This window comes from Tenrec ecaudatus, chromosome 3, assembly GCF_050624435.1.
Source record: "Tenrec ecaudatus isolate mTenEca1 chromosome 3, mTenEca1.hap1, whole genome shotgun sequence".
In the NCBI taxonomy this organism is placed as follows: Eukaryota; Metazoa; Chordata; class Mammalia; order Afrosoricida; family Tenrecidae; genus Tenrec; species Tenrec ecaudatus.
Genome location: NC_134532.1, coordinates 219,137,994 through 219,158,390, shown reverse-complemented (window position 1 = coordinate 219,158,390; position 20,397 = coordinate 219,137,994). Strand labels below are relative to the sequence as shown.

The 20,397-nt window shown below is 53.5% G+C and overlaps 1 protein-coding gene across 2 annotated transcripts in view; it reads right to left on the bottom strand.

The window, feature by feature from the left end:
• Window positions 1-13,382, bottom strand: part of HTT (huntingtin) — an 83,923-nt gene extending 70,541 nt beyond the window's left edge. The window contains exons 1-3 of one of the 2 annotated variants that reach the window (XM_075544638.1): window positions 13,054-13,382; window positions 2,766-2,849; window positions 621-744 (exon numbers count right to left, since the gene is read on the bottom strand). In XM_075544638.1, the coding sequence (XP_075400753.1) occupies window positions 621-744; window positions 2,766-2,849; window positions 13,054-13,223 (378 nt within the window). In that variant the 5' untranslated portion in view covers window positions 13,224-13,382. The remainder of the gene's footprint in view (window positions 1-620; window positions 745-2,765; window positions 2,850-13,053) is intronic. The other variant, XM_075544639.1, reaches the window with a different exon arrangement.
• Window positions 13,383-20,397: the final 7,015 nt, after the last annotated feature.

Genomic DNA, 20,397 nt, shown 5'->3' with positions numbered 1-20,397 from the left:
TGACAGGGACGGTTTTCTGTTGCACTGAGGAGCTACGCCTGAAGTAAACTGTGTCATGATGGCAGCTAAAGCAGCAGATGCAAAGGGGTCACGGATTGGACAGAGCACCCGCTCTGAATCAGGCAGCAGTGGCCCCAAGACTGAGTGTCCCTCTCTCCTGACCCCCCCAGCCACCCCCACTACCGAAAGAGCTCCGGGTTTCTGGTTTCGTCATCCTCTTCTGGGAGCATCTTCCTCCACCAGTGCCCTTCACACTCACTCCCTCTGGCTCAACTTCCAGGTGAGGCAGCGCATCTATACCTGCCTGAGGCAGGTCAGCCAGGGAGGAGAGGCCACAGCAGACCAAACTCCTGCTTCCCAGGGCGGCTCCCGGGATGCCTGCAGGTGGGGTCTCCCCGGAGCAGCCCGTGAGCCGGGCACTGTGCAAGTATGACAGGAACCAAGGTCTGTGCCTTAGAGGTAGTTTCATGGGCCTGGAAGAGCCAGCATCTGGCAGGTCCCTGACCCCCCCCCCCCAGCCCACACATGGTCAGCCTGCGAAGGGGCCTGCGACTCAGAAAGCAAGGCTGCCACACATGGCTGCCCTGAGGCTGGCAGCAGCCCGGCCCGGAAGCGCTTACCTTGATCACCTTGTTGAGACACTCATCGGCCACCATCCGCACATCCGACTCCGCATCGTCACTGCACAGCAGGAAGAGTTCCACAGCGATGCCCAGGAGTTTCTGAAATTCCGGCGAATTCCTGCTTTAAAAGGGGTTGGGGGTCATGGTCACAGGCAAGGCCAGTTTAAGGAGACAGGATGGCCGAATGTCATGTGGCCCCTTGGACGGGATTCCGGAAGAGAATGTCGGCCTAAGGGAAAGCGTGGGCCAGCAGGAGTCCTTGTGGAATTTGGTTTGCGAACACGTACCAACATGGGTGCAGGGACTGTGGCCACCTCAGGGATGCCACGAGGGCCTAGGACACGAGGGGACTGCCACCCCACAGCACCCTTCTCCAGGAAAGCTGGGACTCTTGTGAAGGCCCTCTCCTGACTTCTGCCTGCATGCCACTGAACCTTCAGGCGCTGACTGCGGGGACGCTTCTTTGCTTGCACTAGGTCAGGCAGTCAAACCCACCAGCCGCTTCTCGGGAGCAAGAGGAGGCTTTCTGCTCTCGCCTCAGACACCCACGGGGCAGTTCTCCCTGATGTACTGGGCAGCTGTGAGAGGAATCAATTCAATGGCACTAAGTTCTTCCCCTGCCCAATTCCAAAGCCCTTACCAAACTTTATTTTTTTTCAATCATTTTACCAGGGGCTCGTACGACTCTTATCACAATCCAAACATACTACATCCATTGTGTCAACTTCATATATTTATTAGAGAAGCCCCAACCCTCGGTACCAAGTTCTTAATTACCTAGTGTGCCGTGCCAACTGCACCACAACCTGGCAACTTTAAGGAAACGGAGATGTCTCTATATCTCTAGGTTCTAGCATGAAATACTGGTCCTGGAGGCCCCGACAGTGGAGGTCAGCGGTGCTACGGCAGAGGGGCATCACATGCTTATTCTGGAGGGAAAACTGCTCCCCACGCAGCGTGCTGGACACAGGACACCACCACAGAACACGTGGCTTGCGCACAGGAAGTTACTGAATGCGCCTGTGTGGCTCTCAGAGAAGCCTTCTCCCTGGAGGGTACATTTCCCAAGGAAACATCAGAGGCTCAAAGAAGTGAGACCTCCCTGAAAATCACTCCACATGTTAGTCGCAGGGAAGGGAAAGTACCCAACATTCGGATCTGTTTCTTCTGTCTGACTTTTAGCCCCAGGGCCTGCCCTAAAATAGCATGCTACCTTAGAATGCTCGGGTTTGGGGGGTTTATTTTTAGGACATAGAATGACTTGCTCCCTCATTCTGCTCCTCGTGGCATTTCTCCGAATTATACAGAAACTATGGGTCTCCATTTCACAAGTTCGGGAAGGGTGGAGACTAAAGTCAAGTCATGGAAGGAAGTCACTTTGGAGAATATGAGTTACAAATGCAGAAACTCTGTCTCACCCAAAGTGCTCAAGTCGAGTTTTCTGAGCGTTTTCTCCTAACAGCCATGTGGATACGGACCAAGCACTCTCAGGCTTCCAGCACCAGAGTGCAGCAGGAGGAGTGCATGTGATCTACCCCACGTGTGACATGTGACACCTGAAGAACAGCACTAAGAACCATTCGTGCTATGTCCACTATGCCGGCCATCGGGGAGCAGACTCACCAGGAGCTGACCAATCCCGGGTCCAGTGTGGAGCTGTGAAAGCACGTCTGGCTCACATAGAGAGGAAGGGCCAGAAAGAGGAACAGAGCTCCAGGGCACTGCCCGGGCCCCACTTTCCCCCCACCCCCCACCTACCCCCGAGCAGAGAAGCTGGCTCTAGCGCCCTGGGAGCACAGACACTCCCCAATCCCCCAACAGGGAGCAATCCCAGCCTTCATGGCCACAGGAAAGCGAGTAAGAGATAGGCCCTACACTTCATGGTCACATAGCGCTCCAGCAGGGAGGCCAAGTGAAGACGCCGTTACCAACAGGGCTAGTGCACTACGACACTACGACACACTGTCGGAGCAGGCGTGGCATCGTGGTCACAGGGTTGTACGTGCGTTTCCCGGAGGAGACATGACTCACTGGCATGTCGGCCACCTGGGACATGGATTTCTGACTAATGGGCTGAAGACAAACGAGGACAGGAAGAGCATCCAGCCCTTGGGGCGGCTCAGAGCGTGGCAGTGTGGTTACCTGAGGGACTGCGCCACAATGTTCTCGCAGATCGTCAGGCAATGACTCACACGGTCCTTCTTCGTGTTCAAGAGCTCTTTCTTTCTGAAACACAAAAGCACAAAGAAGAGGGATGAGACGTGGTCAATCCGTCAGTCCCTACAGACAGCACTGAGCCTTGTGACTGAGCGGCAGAGGAGCAGTGCCGCCCCCTGCAGTTAGGGGAGGGCTGTGACACAGGAGGGTGCAGGCGCATCCCTAACAGGGGCACCGATGGTACTGGTTAGCTGGGGGTGACCAGTGTTCTGCACAGAAATTACTTTTTATAAAGATAAAAAGTACTCACAGTCAGTAATCACAAGCCCAGCCGTGTGTGATCAACAGGCCTGGGAAACCCTGTGCCCATTCACTCTTTGAACCTTTTCACCGCGGCAGTCAGGTGGAACCCATGGTTCAAATCACCCAGCCACTCCCAGGAGAGAGACGAGGCTGTCTGTGCCCACAAGATGCACAGTGTTGGTAGCACGGCGCAAGGCTGCTACAGTCAGTCAACTGGATGACAGTGGAATGACGGAGTCTGAGTTTAATGAGCTCAGGTCAGAGCTACATTATCATGAAATCAGGTGGTTTTGACTGCGTGGTCTCGGATGGTTTAATTGTCAAGTTTGCCTGCACTGCGTAAAGCAAGAGCCAGGGCACAGTGGCTGAGAACTTCCTGGCTGTCACCAAACCTAAAGGCCAAACTCGAGAGATGAGGCCATCTAGTCCATGACACGTAGGGCCTCAGAAACGTGCTGAGGGTCGCCGTGAGCCCGAGCCCACTGGACAGCAATGGGTCTGGCACTCACAACACTCTGGTGCGTGAGCATCTGTGAGCCTACGTCGTTTCTTTTTCTTTTTTTTAAGTGTCAGTAGTAAGACCTGCAAAGGGTGAGCAGAGAGCTCCTCTAGGACATTTATAAAGAGTCATCTCCTCCTTGAGAAGATCTCTTTTTTAGGAGGAAGTAATAACTAAATCCAAGGAAGAATCATAAAAAGAAAAGCTGTTTTTAAAATAATGTGGCTAGTAATGTTGTAAGTCAATGTGGAAATTCAATGTAACAAAATCATTCAGCTTCAAGAAATTTATCGAAAACCGAAATTAAAGGACAACAGACCAGGTCAATCTAGAGAAGGATCAAGCGTGTGGGGGCATGGCAGGGGAGGAGGGGGTGGGACACAACCATGAGCCCAAGAAGAAACATCCTGAAGTGATTGTGACTGTGGTGATGACGGTACAACTCTCTGGATGTGACTGGACGATGAAATCATAGGATATGTGAAGTATATGCCAATAAAAGTATCTTTTAAAAAGATAATGAGATTTTTCCACCAACTTGGGGAAGCCCCTTGTATTTCACTTACACGATTTAGAATACTCCTTCCTACATTCCTCTATGGTCCAAAGTGACAACAAGCATTATTGAGGCGTCTGTACAGTCTGGGGCAGGGTTGGCACTGGGAGTGACCTCTGGATGACACCCACTCATTGACCAGCCCCATCACCCTGTGAGTGACCGTGATCACGCGGGAAGCATAAAGCCCTTGTCTGGCTGGCGGTGGGCAGGAGGGAGGCCAATCAGGCTGGTTCGTAGACCAGCACAGGACACCACCTCCCAGGCTGGGCCATGAACAGGTGCCCCACGGGGCCATCCTGCCTGAGGCCTCTCAGACTACCAGGCCTTCCTTCTGAGGCACCTCCAGGTGGGTCTGAGCTGCCAACCTTTCAGTGAGTGGCCTAGTGCTTCATCGCCTAAGCCACCAAGGACTCCGATCTGAGAAGAGGCTGCCGTTGTTCAAGATCACCAGTGAGTGATCTGAGGAGACACAATGGGGGAGGGGCAATCGGAATTCCAGCGGTTCTCAGCCTAGGGTCAAACGCCCCTTTCACAGGGGTCGCCCGATTCATAACAGTAGCAAAATTATAGTGATGAGGTAGCAACAAAATTAAATGTTATGGTTGGGGAATCACCACCACATGAGGAACTGTGTTAAAGGGTCACGGCATGAGGAAGGTGGAGAACCACTGGGCGAAGGGAAGGAAGCCTGATTCAGAGGCCACAGGCGGCACCATGGTACCGGCTGCCTGGGAGGTGTGCACCCATACACGCGTGCAGCCGCAGAGTAGCTACTCGGGGCGTGCTGGAATGTCACAGAGCGAGCATGCCAATGGCTAGCACCTCCTGAGTAAACAAAAACCCACTTTTTGAAAATGGTGATTTTTAAGGTATGTGACTAACACCTCCATTTCATTTTCACAAAATCTTTATCTGACCCAAGGTAGCCTTTCACATTTTGGCTTTATCTTGTCTCAAGTCTCCACAATGTGGTCAGGCTTTTGAAAACCAAAAGGAGAAAGATACAGATGTTTAATGTTTTAGGGAAGAAAAACAAATGTCTGTAGCCCTGGTCCAGTCCTCCTGCAGACTGGGAAGGGTCCCCACCCACCCCACCCCCTGCAGCTGCTGGCCTCCAACGGCCACCAACACCTTGGCTCTCTTGGACTGCCTCTCAACCTCTCCTTCTGCCACCCGGGCCTGATGGTCCTGGCAGCCTGGAAAACCTTTCACGGAAAACTGTAGGAATTCCTGGTGGTGCGGTGAACAACCGCAAGGCAACAGCCACCCACAAGAGAAGCTGAGGCTGGCTGCTCCCACCAAGACGCCCAGCCTTGGAAGCCCCGTGGGACAGCTCTACTCTGCCCAACAGGGCGACTCTGAGTCGGAGCCGTCTCAGGCACAGGGAGCTCTTTGAGTCTTCCCAGGTACTGGTAGGTGGGTTTGAACCCCCAGCCTTCCCGTTATTGGAGGAGATGCTTAGCCCAGAGTGCCACCCCAGGCAGATGCTGCACTGGTGTGCAAGGCCTTCTGCCATCAATACACCCAGCTCTGGCCTGCAGCGGCGTGGCTCCAGGCTGGCCCTCCAGGAGAGCAGGCCTGCTCACCTCTCTGCCCCTCGCCTTGCTCTGGTGCCCCCTCCTCTGGCCGTACACACCATCGTCATCTCCACAGGCCCAACAGAGCCAGCTATCAGTCCATGGCCAGGACAAACCTGGATGAGCTGCCCTGACACTGTGGCGACAGCAGGGGGGCTTAGCACAGGAAAAACTGTGAGGGTGACTCAGGTAGGAGCAGGGGCTGCTCTGTTCTGTAGTTCAGGGGGGTCACCGTGGGTCAGAGCCACATCGACAACACCTACCACCAGCAGAATGGTGTGCTGTCACCTTGCAGACACGTGTCACTTCTATCACTGTTTTTCACTGGTTATTAAAAAATAACTTTGACGGGTTTTATGCGATCTTGACTGCAGAGCTCTGGAGGCGTAGGGAGTATGCATCGGGCTGCTAACCGAAAGTCTGCAGTTCAAAATCACCAGCTGCTCCTCAGGAGAAAGACGAGGCTGTCTACTCCCATCAAGAGATACAGTCTCAAAAACCCACAGGGACGGTTCCATCCCGGCCCACAGGGTTGCTGTGAGTGGGAACCGACGTGGTGGCAGTGAGCTTGGTTTGGCACGATATGATCTAGCCCAGTGTGGTCAACGCCACAGTGGGATCTCCTGTGACAGCCGCGCAGCTGTGGTGTGGTGTATGCAGGGTGGAACAGGAACAAGGTGGAGTGCCGCCTCCTTAATCTGGTCAAAGCCCTGATACAATTAAGGGAGGGCGGGGTGTGGCCTACTGTTAGCACAGACTGGCACCGGGTGTAAGCTAGCTCATTCCTACTGCTGGATCTGGACCCTGCTCTTGGTCCGTCCGTCAACCTCTGACTGGACTGCTCACCTCAGGTTCATTTGGCTCTACATGTACCAGCCTGTGATGTTCCTGCTTCCTGTTTATCAGCCCCTGCAGCTAACACAGGCCAGGAGAAGCCTCCAGCTGACATCTGCCCTGCAGCCTGGACTGGCCTGGATGTCCTCACTTCCACAACTGTGTGAGCCCTTTCTCAACATAAGCCTCTTTCTGTGTCCACACACAAGAGTGACTGGTTCATTTCTCTAGAGACCCCAACCTAGCACAGTGCCCACACAAATCCATCCCCAAACCACACAAGACAGTGGCTGCCTGGAGCAGTAAGCTCTCTTAGGATCAGAGTGCGATGGAAGCAAAGAGCCCCCCGCACCCCTTTCAACCCATGGTAATCTAAACCCATTAAACTTCAAACCATCAGAGTTAGGAAAAGAGCACTGGATCACTGTGCCAAATTCTGCTGCATTTTTATACAAAACCAACTAAAAATGTGAAATGAAATGAAGACAGCAATTCCATTCATGATTAATTGTATCTGGGGGAGGGGGAGTGGGGGGAGGAAGTTCAAGTAGATGAAAGACTTGTACACTGAAAACTACAAGAGGCAGCTCTGAGGAAGGAAAGAAGCCCTGAGACACCAGAAAGACAGCCTATGCCCAGGGACGGGGGCAGGGCCGTCTCCCCAGGGGGCCAGACTCCAACTGCCCCTTCAAGTCCTCCGAGCTGAAAGAGCCTCACACCAAGCAGGCGCCCAGTTACTGTGGACCCAGCAATTAAGAAATGAACACAGCTGGCCTCCGTACCCTCCACGCCACCACCCACCCACTTCCCTGCCTGACCCCCAGCTGTGAGTCCTGGAGGTCCACTCTGATGGACAGTCTGCCACAATGAGGACAAAGGCCTGCAGGCAGACTATGAACCTGGCTCCTTGGTCTCACTGCTAAACTTCCTCCGAGCAGGGCTCAAATCAGCTCATTCCAGATAACCTCCCCTGAGAGCCTCCACTCCAGATATATCAAGTCAGACTCGTGTGTACACAAGTGTCACCTGGAACATTGCTCAAATCGTTCAAATGCCTGCCTCGGATAGACTGCCTTTTATCTTATAATTAAGCTCTTACCTGGCTACGTAGGGTAACAGGATTTTCTCATTTCCAGCCTAACACACTCCCCACTTTAACACCAGATACAGCGAACTCACATCCTGCTGAGCAGCACCAACCAACTCTGCAGACTTTACTTCCAACCTCACCCGCACCCTGCACGCACGTGCGTGCACGCCCTCACTCTGCTTGCTCAGTGTCCCCTCAGCCTCTGCTGCCATCCGGGGTCACATCCACCTCACTCTGCTCGCTCAGTGTCCACTCAGCCTCTGCTGCCATCCGGGGTCACATCCACCTCACTCTGCTTGCTCAGTGTCCCCTCAGCCTCTGCTGCCATCCCGGGGTCACATCCACCTCACTCTGCTCGCTCAGTGTCCCCTCAGCCTCTGCTGCCATCCCAGGGTCACATCCACCTCACTCTGCTCGCTCAGTGTCCACTCAGCCTCTGCTGTCATCCCGGGGTCACATCCACCTCACTCTGCTCGCTCAATGTCCACTCAGCCTCTGCTGCCATCCCGGGGTCACCTCCAATGGCTCCCATTCCCACCAAGGATCTTCACTTTCAAGGAGCCTGTCCATCTGCTCCGGCCCTCCCCCATCCACCACTCAGTCCATGCAGCCAAAGTGACCTCCGGCTACTCCTCAGAGGCTCTGCACCAAAGGCCTCGCCCACAGCACTTTCCCCTCTGGGCCCTTCCTAGACACCCTAGCTCTGCCGTCAGCACAAAACCCTAGCCCCTCCTGGCCGTATTCCGGGGGACAGAGGTGTGTCTGTCCACAGCAGGCACACAGCAGATGCTCAGTAAACGCTGATGGATGGACGAATGACTAAGCTGCAGGGATAAACTAGCTGGGACGCTGAAGAAGAAGGAGAATGTGCCAACGACACACTCACTACCACCGAGTCCATCAGTTGTGAATCAGAGTGACCCTACAGGGCAGAGTACAAGCGCCCCTGCAGGTTTCCCAGACGGCATCTCGTAAGCAGAAAGCCCGTGCAGCAGCTGGTGGTTTCGAGCTGCTGACCAGCTCAATGCGTAACCCACCACACTGCCAGAGCTCCTGACAAGTGACAGTTACCTGGCCAATGACTGTCAGGACCTCGCCAAGCTCTGCCCGTCCCACACATGCCAGCCAAGTCCCCCGCTATCTGAGATGCAGTCATTCTGGAACGCAGAAGCCCAAGGCCCCGCAGGCCCGCAAGACGGCCGCCACAGAGGCAGAGCAGGTGCCTTCTTGATTCTGCTCAGCCGGCCTGACTCTGGGAACAGATTCTCAGCCCACCAGTCCAAACAGAAATGCCAACGTCCACCTTCGCGACCTCGTTACTGAAGAGGCATGACTCTCTTCTTCCTCCAGAGCCAAATACACAGCCATGAGATCCCCTGCGGGTCACGTTATTTAAAATCATTATAACGAGAGTCCCTGGCAGCGGACTGCAGAGCATACAGAAGGCCTGGGAGGGTGACCAATCTACAACGTGGTTTTGTTTTTCCCAAGGTGGGGCTCTAGCTCGATATTTGCAGATGAAGAGCGGCTGCCTCTGGGGATGGAGTCAGGCACTTAGGAGAAAGGAGTGGGCGGGAGCTGTTTTAATATGTACCCTTTTGCAACTGTGGGATCAATGTTTTTCACTAGTAAAAAATAGAATGCATTATTTTTTAATAAATCTATCGTACATATTAACTTAGAAGAGGGAAAGTCCACCACCTGTCAAGCCAGTGTTAGAAAGAAACCTGGTGATGCCCATATTTTGAAAACAAGAAAATTCATATCTGTCCAGCCAGCAGAAGAAACAAGGTAGTGTGGGGCGGACCCTGTGTGAGGGCAAGCCACCAGTGGCCAGCACTGAGGTCTCCAGCCAGGGCCCTGCTTGAAGCTGCCCATGGTCACACAGGAGATACACGTTGTACGGGCGGGCAGACAGACAATGGTCAATCCTTGCTTTCATGGCAAGTCAGGTTTTTAATGTCTTTCTATGTATTCTAAGAGATGTTTTGCCTTTTTGAAGAAAAAGTCAATTATTTCACAGTTGTATTCCAACAATCAAGCCAACCTAACACCACTCTCTAACACCCCGCCACTCCACCCTCGAATTCTCCATTTCTAATCAAAACTCTTAGGACACATGGTAAGGATCATAAGAGAAACACACAGAACCAACTGTTATAAGTGAGCCAGCCTTCACCAGGTGAGACTCTCAGGAGCATCTTCCTGGACTGTGCCCCTCGGAATGGTATCTGTGCCCCTCGGATCCTGAATAAAACGCCCAGAGGTGGGAGACTGGCCAGAGTGCAACGGTGTTGTTAGCTGTAGGGTCCCTCAGACACACAGTGATCCCACAGGACTAAGCAGAGCTGCCCCGTCGAATTCCCAAGGCTACATACACTCTTGACAGGAGAGCACCTGCCATTTCTCCTTGTCAGTCTGACTCTTGTTGAACAAGCAGCCCCGTAGACTTCTGGGAAAGCCCTAGGGCCCCGTAGCTGTGGTGACTGGGTGCTGTCAGCTCTGCCCCACAGTGAGCCCAAGTACCACAGAACAAATCACTGTCCTGTCTTGTGCCAGCTTCACAATTCTTATGTTTGAGCTGTTGTTGCAACCACTGTCCATTTGTCTCCACGGACCTCTGATGCTACCAAGCATTGTATCATCTGTCCAGGAAGGAGGCTCTCCTGATAAACGTTTCTAAGGACCATTCTGGCTGACCTTCCTCCGAAACAGACGTTTACTCTTCTGCTAGCTCACAGCAGAACAACCCACTGCCATCCAATGGGCTCTGACTCACAGCGACCTTCCAGGACAGAGTAGAACTGCTCCTGTGGGCTTCCCAGACTGTAAATCCCTAGGGGTGTACAGAGCCTCATCTTTCTCCCACGAAGTGGCTGGTGGCTTCAAACTGCTGACCTTGTGGTTGGCAGCCCAACTCGGAACAACACACAATGCCACCAGGGGCCCTGGCAGTACAAGGCACTGCCAACACCACAGGAATTCTTCTACCGTTTTCCCCATTCATTGTCCAGCTTCATATGTGTACGAGGTAGTTAAAAACACCAGGACATGGGTCAAGTGTGCCTCGGTCCGCAGAGTAACATCTTTCCTTCTTTAACACTTCCAGACGTTTTTTGCAAGGGATTTGCCTTGACTTCTTCACTGCTGTTTCCACGAGTGCTGACTGAGATCCAAGTAAAATGAAATCCTTGACAATGTCTATCTTTTCTCCATTTATCATGCTGTGTACTGGTCCAGTGACGAGGAGGTCTGCTTTTCTCACACTGACGTGTAAGTCAGACTGCACTCTGCAGTCCGTCCAAAGCCTGCATGAGCTTCATCTAGAAGTACCCTCTTGCTTCTCGGTAAGCAGTGTTGTAAATGGGCCTTCTACTAACGCCGAAACCACGTTCTTGATACTGTCCAGCTTCTCAGATTGTCTGCTCAGCATACTAAATATGGTGAAAGGACACAGCCAGGACACACGTCTTCCCCCATTTTAAGCCTTGTGGCATCCCCGTATTCTGTTCCAACGACTGCCTCTTGGCTCAGGTACAGGTTGCACTTGAGAACAAGGAGGAGTTCTGGAACTCCCACTGGTTGTAATGTTATCCATAGTTCGCTTTAAACCACAAGTCAAATGCCTTTGCACAAGGAAGCATCTTCTGGGTGCCCTGGTGACAGTGGCGATGCACTGGGCTGCTAACCACAAGGACAGTAGCTTGAAACCACCAGCTGCTCTGAGGGAGAAGAGAAGTCTTCCTACTCCCATAGAGTTACAGTCTCAGAAACCCACAGGGGCAGTTCTACCCTGTCCCATAGGGTGGCTATGGGTCAGAAGCCCATCGATGACAGTTTGGTTTGGTTTTGATTTTAGGTTAAGAAACATCTTTCTGGTATTCTGTTTTCAGCCAAGATCCATCTGACATCAGCAATGACATCCCTCTCGCCACTAATGTGATTAAGGTGGACCTGGTGGCACTGGGGTCAAATATTAAACTGCTTGCTGCAAGGTCGGTGGTTCAAAAGCACCAGCACCACCACATGAAAAAGATGAACCTGTCTGCTTCCCGAAAGATGGACAGCCGTAGAAACCTACAGAGGTCCCGTCTGACCCGGGGTCGCTGCGTGTGGGAGCAGACTACAAGGCAGTGAGCCGTTCGGGGATAGAGGTGGTTGCACAGTTATGAGTGCTGGGCTGCTAACCTGAAGGCTGGCAGTTCACCAGGACAGAGCTGGCCACTGGCTTCTGTCACGATGACATCTTAGAAACCCTCTGGGTGGGGCGGTCCTCCTCTGTCCTCTGGGGTCAGACGCCAGCAGTGGGTGTGGGGCTTATACGTGGTTTGAGGAGCCCTCTGGCACAGTGGTTAGGTACTCTGCTTCGACTGGAAAGGTTGGCAGTTCAAAGGCCTTGGGAAACCAAGTAGAGACTTACAGCCTCCGAAACCCCATAGGGCAGATGTTCTACCCCTTCAGATACTATGTGTTGGAATTCAAATCCATAACAATGACAAGGAGTTTGACAATGGTCCGGCTTTCTTTCCTACTTCACGTGTTCACATATTCTCTGCTCCCACATATGACAAAAATCCTGGCCCCTGCCCAGGAGTAACAGGCTGGCAGCAAGCAAACAAAAGAACCACGCTTCACGGGCACACCTCAGAGGTCCCCGGGGCTCCACACTCAGTGTCCTCACGAGCTGACTACACCATGCACACCTGACGCGCACACCTCCAGCGCTGTCACTTTTCCTCAGGGTTCCCAAACAGCCCGCCAACTCCGGTCCACCGTCCCCGGGATGTCAGTCTACTGAACAGGCCGCCGCCTGGGACCCACAATCACACCTAGCAGCCCGTCGCCGCCGGCGGCGGGAAACCAGTTCCTGCAGGCCGACCTCGGGGCTCCCAGGGGTGATGCCTAAAATCCTGCTGCTGCTGCTCCGAGCCACCGCCAAGGCCTGAGGGGGTGGGAAGGCGGTCTCGCGTCACTGGCTGTTTCCAGAGCCACTTGGAACGGGCATATCCCATTGGACAGCGTCCTCGCGCCCCCGCCCTCCCCTCCCCACTCGGGCCTCGACGTCCTCAGAGCATGATGTCATCCCCGCTCCCCAGCACTCCAGCCGGACCCCGGCTCCTCGCGGGGTGCCCGCGCCCGGGTGACGGAAGGGGGCGCAAGGGGAAGAGGCCGCTGCTCTTCCTCAGGGCGCGGGAGGCAGGGGGGGGACACACACTCACACCACCCCCGCCCGGCCACCTCCCGTCCTGCGAACAGCAGCAAACAGTTCTTTCCCTAATTGCAGCGCGCCGGTGCAGGCTCCACCCGCGCACGGAGAACCTCGGGCGGCGACCCCCGGGGCGTCTTCCCGTGGGAAGGGGCCCGCTTCGTGCAGGGACGCCGCTCCCTCCCGAGCCGGGCCCGGCACTCACGGTCGGTGCAGCGGCTCTTCGGCCACAGACGGGCCGGGAGGCGGCGGCGGGGGAGGCGGCGGCTGCGCCTGCGGCGGCTGAGGGGGCTGAGGCGGCGGCGGCTGCTGCTGCTGCTGTTGGAAGGATTTGAGGGACTCGAAGGCCTTCATGAGCTTTTCCAGGGTCGCCATGGCGACGTCCCGGCCAGCCGGGGCAGCCCCCGGAGCCCTGGGCCCGACTCGCGGCGACGCGGCGCCACTCAGCAACGGGGCAATGAATGGGACTCGGGGCCGCAGCCTGAAGCGGAACCGAGGCGCACGGCCATCTTAAAACTGTCCCGGCAGCCCCCGCGACGCCCTGCGTGCCGCGACGCTTCCCGGCGGAGGCGGGGCCTGGTCGCGCTGGCGGATTGACAGCCGCGGGCGGCGGCCTCTGCCAATGGCCGGCCGAGGCAGGGGCCCGCCCACCGCGCGGCAGGCACGCTGCTCCGAGGGCCGCGCGCACGAGACCAGTGCAGCGCCCCGCGAAGATAGGGGCGGGGCGTGCGGGAAGGGGCGGGGCTGTGCGGGAAGGGGCGGGGCGGGAGCGAGAGGAGGAGGGGAAAGCTGGGAGGTGAGTGCAGCTAGGTAGGAGGGGAGGAGCGGGCGGGGCTGGACCTGGAGCGGAGTCTGGAAAGGAGGCGAGGCGCCTTCGGGCCCCTGCTCGGAGCGCCCTCCCTCTGCTCAGGCCCGGCTCCACGGTCCGTGCTCGGACAGGGCACCCGCCAGAGAAACACAAGTGCTTGATGCACTATTTCAGGAGCCCTGCTGGTGGAGTGGTTACCCGTCGGGCTGCGATTCACGCCACCAGCAGTTCAAAACCACCAGCAGCTCCGAGGGAGAAAGACTGGCCTTTGCACTGTCGTGAACTGTCACCGTGTCTCTCGGAGACACACAGCTCTGGCTCACAGGCTCATTAGGAGTCAGAATCCACTCAACGGAAGTGACTGAAGATGATGATTGTTTGCTTGTATTTCCCAAGCATCCTTTTCATTTCCATACTCACCTTCTTTGGGGATGATTTTTTTTCTTTCTATTTTTAAATCTGCTCCTTTGGAATAGGAGCCCGAGTGGCTTAGGAGTTCGGAAACACTAGCAGCACTGCCGGAGGAAGAGTGTCAACCTGGCAGAAGCCCACAGGGGCAGTTCTACCCTTGTCCTAGGGCAGTGGCTCTCAACCTTCCTAATGCGGGGCCCTTTAATACAGTTCCTCATGTTGTGGTGACAGCCCCACCCCCACCGACCATAAAATTATTTTCATTGCTACTTCATCACTGTAATTTTGCTACTGCTATGAATCAGCAACCCCTGTGAAAGGGGGTCTCCACCCACAGGTTGAGAACCACGGTCCTATAGGGTCGCTGTGAGTCAGCATAGACTCCAAGGCAGCAAGTTGGGGGGGTGGGGGGAATTGTTTGGTTCCTTTGGAAAATACTTGGATGGCCCAAATGATTTGCATTGTCCACTAGAGAGAGGGGCAGTGACAAGGACGAAGGCCCCCACTAAGTGGACTGACACAGTAGCTACGACAAGGGGCTTAGACAGAAGAACACTTTTTGGAAGTGCAGGACCGCCAGGCGGTGTTCCTCTCATTTGTGCACTGGGTTGCTGTGAGTTCACAGCTAGCAGAGGACAGTGTGCTCGCAGGAGCGGGGAAAGAGCAGGCCGTCGGCTTTGCACAAGTCTTGACCCAGGAGAGCTTCCGGAGCCACTCCACACATGCCCATGTCAGGAGGATGCATCGGGCTCACAGCAAGTGGATTTGATGTTTGCGGCTATTTAATTATCAGCTTCAAAGTGAGACACTGCTTTTTCTCATTGTGCACAGTGGTCATGCCCGGAAATCACGACACATATCTTTCAGGCACCAAAATGTACTACGAATCGAATCGATACATTGATCCTCTGGGACCGGGTGGGGAGCTTAGAACACTGACAAGCCACTCATGAAGGATTATGGCTCCCTATAAAGAATCGTGTCGATGCACACAGAGGACGGCGCGGGGCTGCACACAGCTCATGGAGAATTGTAGCTGAAAGATAATGGAGTTTCCCAAGAACTCTCTTAAGTCCCTGGTAGAGGCAGTATTTCCTCTAACTGGCCCACATTTATTTAAGAGTACTTCAATAAATATTCTGGGGAAAAGAATGGGGCTTTCTGCTCCCATCATGAGTTAGTCTTGGGAACACACAGGGGCAGTTCTACCCTGTCCAGTAGGGTAGCTCTGAGTGGGGATGGGCATCCACTCCACGGCAGGGGGTGAGAAGAGCCATGATAAAGACCCCCAGGACTGACCTGGACTGACCCCGGTGACACCGAGGCAAACCACTAAAGGCATACGGCAGAGAAACCGTGGGAACAGAGCAGGGAGCCCCGAAGGAGTACAAAGGACAGACTCTGGGGCCAAAGCATGGTACCCCATTGGACCTGACTGAAGGACACACCTAGAGATCAAAAATCAGACCTTGATCTACTTATAGGTTTTTCTCTCTTTTAAATTTTTTTCTTTTAATTAATTTATTCTTCTATGGGTAATTGGTTTTCTTTTTTGTTGTCATCGCTGTGTTCTCATTCATCGCCTGTCTTGCTAGGGCTTGATTTTTGGTGTATATTATTATCTCTACAGATCTATCTAGATAAAATAGGCTGGAAGAATAGTCTGGAGGAGAAAACAACGGGACCAATGATTCCGGGGGACACAGGAGAGGGGGAGGCAGGGGTAAGGAGGTGGTGCTGACCAACCCAGGGACAGGGGAGCAACAAGTGATCCAAAATCAGTGGCAAGGAGGGTGTGAGAGGCCTGGTAGGGATTCAGCAAGGGCAATGTAACCGAGAGAAATTGCTGAAACCCAAATGAATGCTGAGCATGATAGTGGCACAAGAGGAAAGTAAAAGGAAATAGAGGAAAGAACTAGGTGACAAAGGGTATTTATAGAGGTCTAAGACTGGCATGTACATATATATGTAAATATGTTTATATAAGAGTGTGGGGAAACATTTATGTGTATATATTTATAGGTTTAGTACTAAGGCAGCAGATGGACATTGGGCCTCCACTCAAGCACTTACTCAATGCAAGAACACGTTGTTCTATTAAATTGGCATTCCAGGATGCACACCTTCCTGACATGATTGCTGAAGAAAAATGTGTGCATAAGCAAATGTGGTAAAGAAAGCTGATGGTACCTGGCTATCAAAAGATAAAGTGTCTGGGGTCTTAAAGGCTTGAAGGTAAACAAGAGGCCATCTAGCTCAGAAGCAACAAAGCCCACATGGAAGAAGCACACCAGCCTGTGCGATCACAAGGTGTCAAAGGGATCAGATATCAAGCATCAAAGAACAAAAAATCATCATTGTAAATGTGGGTGAGTGCAGAGTGGAGACTCAAAGCCCATCAGTAGGCAACTGGACACCCCTTACTGAAGGGTTGTGGGGAGGAAATGAGCCAGTCAGGGTTCAGGGTAGCAATGATGAAACATATAACTTTCCTCTAGTTCTTAAATGCTTCCTCCCCGCCACTATCATGATCCCAATTCTACCTTACAAATCTGGCTAGACCAGAGGATATACATTGGTACAGAGAGCAACTGGAAACAGGGAATCCAGGACAGATGACTTCTTTAGGACCAGTGGTGAGAGTGGCGATGCCTGGAGGGTGGAGGGAATGTGTGGTAGAAAGGGGGAACCGATTACAAAAATCTACATATAGCCTCCTCCCTGTGGCATGACAGCAGAGAAGAGGGGGTGGGAGAGACATCGGACAGTGTTACATATGACAAAATAATAATTTATGAAATATGAAGGGTTCATGAAGGGGGGGAGGAGGAGCCAATATTAAGGGCTCAAAAATAAGGCAAAAGTTTTTAGAATGATGATGGCAACAAATGTACATACGTGCTTGACACAATGGATGGATGGATGGATGGATTGTGATAAGAATTGTACGAGTCCCCAATAAAATGATTTGAAAAAACAAAGAAATGTTTTTAAAAAGACCCCTAGGGGTGACCGGTAAGTGCCCAGGCGGTGGGAGGAGGCAGGAGGCTGTCTGTGTCTGAAGACAGGACAGGTGGGAGCTTGCTGGTGCCTTGGGCTCTCCTGCAAGAGTCTTGCCTTTACAGTTGGCTTTGCAATTTTGTTACAATTCAGGATGACTTCGCTTGTCTTTGCTATTTCCCTTTGGGAGCTAAGTAGTCATGAAACTCTTACAGAAATGGTTGACGTGGAGTAATAAACATCTTCACAGTGAAATAAGTGAAGAGTCATCCAGATGGTTATGATTTCTAGTGTGGTTTCTTTTAGCGACCTGAAAATTTGTTTTAGTCTCCTTTGCCTGAAGAACTGAAGCCAAGTGTGATCATGCGGTGGCAACAGAAACAGGTATCAGAAGTGTACAAATAAGCAACCACACCGAAGCAAAGGAGCGTGGAGGAGTGGAGCCCCAAAGCCCACCTGTAAGGTAATTGGGCAGTCCCTCGCAAAAGGGCCAACAGGAAGGGATGATAAACTCAGGGTGCAGCAGAGCACTGATGAGCCATCACTGTCCTCCAGTAATTTATGTACCATTTCCTCCCCCTACGATTATGGTTCCAGTTCTACCTCATTAACCTTGTTAGACTTGCGTATGTTCTCTGGTAAAATGGAGACCATGGAGGGGGCGATACAGGGAGCTCAAGAAGACAGAGAACGTATTGAAATGGAAGGTGGTAACAAGCATGCAATACTGCCTGAAGTGGCTCAACTACGGAATGCTACGATATCTGTAAGAGCTCCCAATAAAGTGATTATGTAAGATCTCTCTCTCCGGGCTAGAGTTACACCTCAGTCCTTGGCTCCGCACGAGAAAGAATTCACGCCAAAGCCGGGCTCATGATTCAAGTGAATTTAATGAGAGTTAAAAGAAGCTTCAGGTTTTACGTGGCACCCATAGGATTCCTCTGACCATGCGGCCTGGCAGAGACTGCTCCCGGTCACACAAAGATCTCTCCCACAAGTTTTCCTCCGAAAAAAAGACCCATCTCAAGTTCTTTCTCAAGTTCTTTCCCCAGTTCCTCTCGTTTCTTCCCCTCTCTCCCCCTGGCTCCTGCCTTTTCAAGGATTCCCCGGGGGAGGCGTGGTGAACAACCCCAGGTCGATCCCATTGACTGAATTGCAATCACCTGGCCCAGGTGGACCGATCCAGGTGTAACGCCCATCCACGCCCACCGGCGGGGGAAAACCTAGACCTTTGTTCTATGCTTGGCTCTCCTGGGCATGTGTCAATGGACATCCCATCCCTGCCTATCTGCCTAACAATTATACATTTTTTAAAAACCCAACAGCCTCAAGCCAATGAATAGCTTGTGAGTTTGGTATAGGGAACAGAGTACTTGTCAAAGAGTAACAGGAAAGCCTGATAAACGGTCCCGAGGGGTGTCAGCCTTCCGAGCCAATGGCCACCCACCACGAGAGCAGAAAGGGCGGCACAAGGGAGGAGCACAACATGTGCCAACCAAGACCCGGTCGCCTCATGCCCAGACTGTTCCTTCTCAAACCTCTCCCCTGACCACAGGCATGAACCCCCCTCCTCTCTTGTCCGGGGAGCTCTCGGAGAGGCAGGCGTCAGCCGCCTTGCACTCACTGCCCATATCAGAAATCATAAAACTCTGGGCCAAATCTCGTCTGCACTAAATCTCCTCTCCTGCCTGAATCTTGTTCTTGAGTTGGCTTCAGCTGCTGGTCGAGCTGGCTTTTTCGGGAACGCTCTGTACAGATTACAGCCAGGAAACCCAGATGGCGGGCCTGCCTGGTGGTGGCTCTCACGGCTGTTCGGTGCCCCCGAGTCTGTTCTGCCTCATGGCAACCCTGAGGTTGACCACCGAGCAGAACAACCACCGAGCAGAACACCACCCAGCCGCACCACCCTCACCATTCAGTGGCTGCAGAAGCCGCATCTGTCCATCTTCTCGAGGGCCTTGTCTCGCTCACCACCCCTCCGCTTTAGCCAGCCTGATGTCCTTCTCCAGGGACTGGCCTCTCAGAGCGCTCTGGCTGTGCGTCTGAGACAGACTTGGCTCTCTGGGCAGTCCGTGGGACTTTCAGTAGTCTTCACTGGCACTGGCATTCAAAGGCACCCGTTCTTCAGCCCTCCTTATTCAATATTCAACTTCCACGTGCCTACGAGGGAATTGGAAAAGACCTGCCTTGGGTCAGGTTCACCTTAGTACCTCAAAGTCACCTCCTTGCTTTTCAGCATGTTAAAGAAGGTCTTGCGCGGCAGAGAACAGAAGGAGAGACACCTGGAGAGGGGCCCTGCTCCCCAGCACTCTGTCTATTCACAGGGCCCTGGGAGGGAGCAGGGCACACCAGGCCAACCAAGCAGCAGCTGAAGATGCCCGAGGCACTGCCCTGCGGAGAACATCCTGGTTTCAGTCTCCATCTGAGAGGAGACCCCTGGTGGTGCTGCTATCTGCCTGCAAGACCATGGATTCGAACCCACCAGCTTCTCGGGGAGAAGAGGAGGAGGCTGTCCACTCAGAAAAACTGAGATTCTTGAAAACTGGAAGGCGAAGTTCTACCCTGTCTTACAGAGTCGCCGTGGTCGGAAGGGTCTGATGGCAGTGCGCTTGGTTTGGTTGGATTCACCCAGAGGCATACGTTCCCAAACCACATCCTTTTTCGGGGGCGGGGGGGGGGATTCTTTTCTCGGCAGCCCCTGGCAATGAAAACCGTTGGTACCATAGACCATCATCCAGGATGAAGTGTATCTGCTTTTGTAGTTACCCTGGATCATTCCAGGTCACCCCCACGCCCAACCCCAGACCCCCGGGAACCACTTTGGGAAACACTGATAAGGGCGCCAAGGAGTCAGATAGCAGTTCTGATAGGCCCAGACCCAAGTCCCAAGAAGCAGAGGCCACACAGAGACAAGGTGCCCGTAGGCTCCAGAGCCAGAGAACACACCGCCTGGAAGTGCAAGCAGGGCTTGCTTGCTTAGCCAGCCTCGGAGCACGCTGGGACTCCCATCAAGGTGCCTCCCAGATCCCAGGCCAGCTGTCTTACTGGGTGGTAACCGGCGCCTTACAGGTTTCTATCACAGGTGACTCTGCCGTGTGCACACAGCCCTGGGGGACAGGATCCCCAGGTGGCTGGCGGAAGTTTCTGCCCAGCTGTTTGATGTCATCCTTTCTTCCAATTGCTTTAGCTGCTCTGTGACCAAGAGCCTGTTTCAGAGCCTCCTCTGACATCCACTCTGATCTCTTCTTTCTCCTCTCGCTAATGACCTCTGACTGGCTGCATGTCTGACCTTGGTGTCCCCCCACAGCTTTTCAGGTCTGGGTCAAGTTG